The sequence below is a fragment of the Protobothrops mucrosquamatus genome, unplaced genomic scaffold, assembly GCF_001527695.2.
Source record: "Protobothrops mucrosquamatus isolate PMUCROS unplaced genomic scaffold, P.Mucros_1.0 scaffold_269, whole genome shotgun sequence".
NCBI classification, from domain to species: domain Eukaryota; kingdom Metazoa; phylum Chordata; class Lepidosauria; order Squamata; family Viperidae; genus Protobothrops; species Protobothrops mucrosquamatus.
Genome location: NW_015386345.1, coordinates 208,884 through 211,218, shown reverse-complemented (window position 1 = coordinate 211,218; position 2,335 = coordinate 208,884). Strand labels below are relative to the sequence as shown.

At 51.9% G+C, this 2,335-nt stretch overlaps 1 protein-coding gene across 1 annotated transcript in view; it reads right to left on the bottom strand.

Annotated features, from left to right (window-relative positions):
• SLC27A2 (solute carrier family 27 member 2) overlaps positions 1 to 1,818 on the bottom strand; it is a 22,063-nt gene extending 20,245 nt beyond the window's left edge. Inside the window, 1 exon segment of the mRNA XM_029287239.1 lies at positions 1,341 to 1,818. Coding sequence (XP_029143072.1) covers positions 1,341 to 1,818 — 478 coding nt within the window.
• Positions 1,819 to 2,335: the final 517 nt, after the last annotated feature.

The window sequence follows — 2,335 nt, the reverse complement described above, 5'->3', positions numbered from 1 at the left end:
TCTTTCTTTCCACACGTAAAAAAAAATTGCAAAAGAAGACAAACCATAAACAAAAATAAAATCTCTGAATCAAATTAGTCCTCCAAACTGTCTAAGTGGATATGAACCCACTGAATAACACGAGATGCCTCCCAAAATATTCTGATGGATTCAAATACTTCTGCACACGGCATTTCTTTCCAAAGTGATCCAGACATCTGAATCACATCAGCTTTCAGAACCAGAAGTCTGGCTTGCAGGTGAAAAAGGACGCTTGCCTTTCTTGGGAACTTTAAAGGCAAGGTACAAATCTCTCAAGTCTGGCAACTTCAATTCAACCTGCGCTTCAAAGGGCTGGTTATCACTTTGAAAGCCTGAAATGGCATGAGGCCAGGTCATTTATGGGGCTGTCTCTCCCTGAGGGTATCTGCCTGTCCTGCCAAGTTACATAGAGTGAATTCGCTCCAGGTCGCTTCTTTTAAATGTGATCTATTGGGAACTGGGAACCTTGCCTTCTCCGTAAGAGCCCCTGGCCCGTAGAGTGACTTTCCCCTTAGATCTGGCAGCCCTCTTTCCTAGGATTTTGGAAGGCCTTGAAGAGTTAACTCTTAATCAAGAGTTAAGGCCTTGATTAGAGGACTGGAGGCTAAAACATATAAAGAATGGTTGCTGGAATTGGGTGTGTCTAGTTTGATGACAAGAAGGACGCTATGGTGTTCCAATATCTCAGAGGTTGCGGCAAAGAAGAGGGAGTCAAGCTGTTCTCCAAAGCACCCGAAGGCAGGACAAGAAGCAACGGATGGAAGGTAATCAAGGACAGAAGCAACCTAGAACTAAGGAGAAACTTCCTGACAGAACAATTAACCAGTGGAACAACCTGCCTCCAGAAGTTGTGAATGCTCCAACACTGGAAGTTTTTAAGAAGAGATTGGACAACCATTTGTCTGAAATGGTACAGGGTTTCCTGCCTGAGTAGAGTGTTGGGCTAGATGACCTCCAAGGTCCCTTCCAAATTCTGTTGCTCTGTTATTCTGAAAATCCTAAGTTGAGGGTGTACACTTGGAAGTTCTCCCTTTAATATGTTTCCCTTTCTATTGGGACGATTCTGGGACCATGGACAGCAAGGACGGGGAGAAGTTCTCATTCTCTGATTGGGAAGGTTTTAAAAGCTGCTGAGAAATGGAGGCTCCCCTGATCCTCCTTCCCAGCCCCCAGAACTGGGGACTGGCTAGAAACCCAGCAGGTCTCTCTCCATCACCGCGTCCTCTCCAATCTGTCCCATGACCTCAACCCCACCTCCTAGCTGGGCTCCGCGGATGGAGAGCCCAGCTCTGGGACAGGGCAGGGACGCCCCTCCTCACCTGGGTCGGCCAGCAAGACCTTGGCCCCACTAGCTTGGAAGCTGTGCACCAGCGGCCGTCCTCGGACGTTGCAGTTGAGGCAGGCCAGGGCGCAGCCCAGCTTGGCGCAGCCCAGCCAGATCCAGAGGTAGGCGGGCTGGTTGGCCAGGTAAAGGGCCAGGCAGTCGCCCTGCCGGAGCCCGGCCTGCTCCCGCAGAGCCCGCGCCACCTGGTTGCTGCGCCTCTCCACCTGCCGATAGGTGTAGACCTCGTCTCGGAAGAGCAGCAGCGGCTTCTCGGGCGCCCGGCGCGCCTGCTGCCCGAACACCTCCAGCAAGGTGCGCGGGGGGCGCCGCATCGCGCCTTGCCTGGCCCGCCGCCCCACGGCCAGCAGCTTCAAGAAGAAGCACAAGTCCTGGAAGAAATAGGGGCACGCCAGCCTGGCCAGCAGCGGCAGGAGCAGGAGCCCCGCCAGCGCCGTCCAGAGGCCCGAGAACATGACCGGTGCAGCAGGCGCGCAGAAGAAGCCACCTGGCGCCCGGGGGACCCAGTGGCACCGAAGGAGGGGCGGGCCCGGTCCCCGTGCACCCGGGAGGGGCGTGCCCAGCCCCGCGTCCCTCCCCCTCTTCTCTCCCCCCCTCGCCAGGACGCACAGCAAGAGGCGCAAAGTGCGCGCAACCGAGCCTCTTGGAGCGCTTTGCGCGATGGCTTGCTTTCCAGCCGCGAGAGAAAAAATCTCTTCTTAATGTCCCAAAGATGCTTTTTCAATCTAGGCAACTGGACTTTCTTGGTTTTCTTTCTTTTTTTAAAAATATATTTTATTGTTTTTTTTAATTCTTAAGAAAAAGGTACTCAGGACGCACCGTGATGTTTGGGTAATCAAACATTCAAAAGTAAAAGGATATATAAACAACTCAACTCAATACATTCACTGTCCCCTCTCTAGTTCCCTCAAATAACATAATAGGTTTAAAATATTCCATTTCTAAATTAAATTTCTGTTACTACTAAACCTG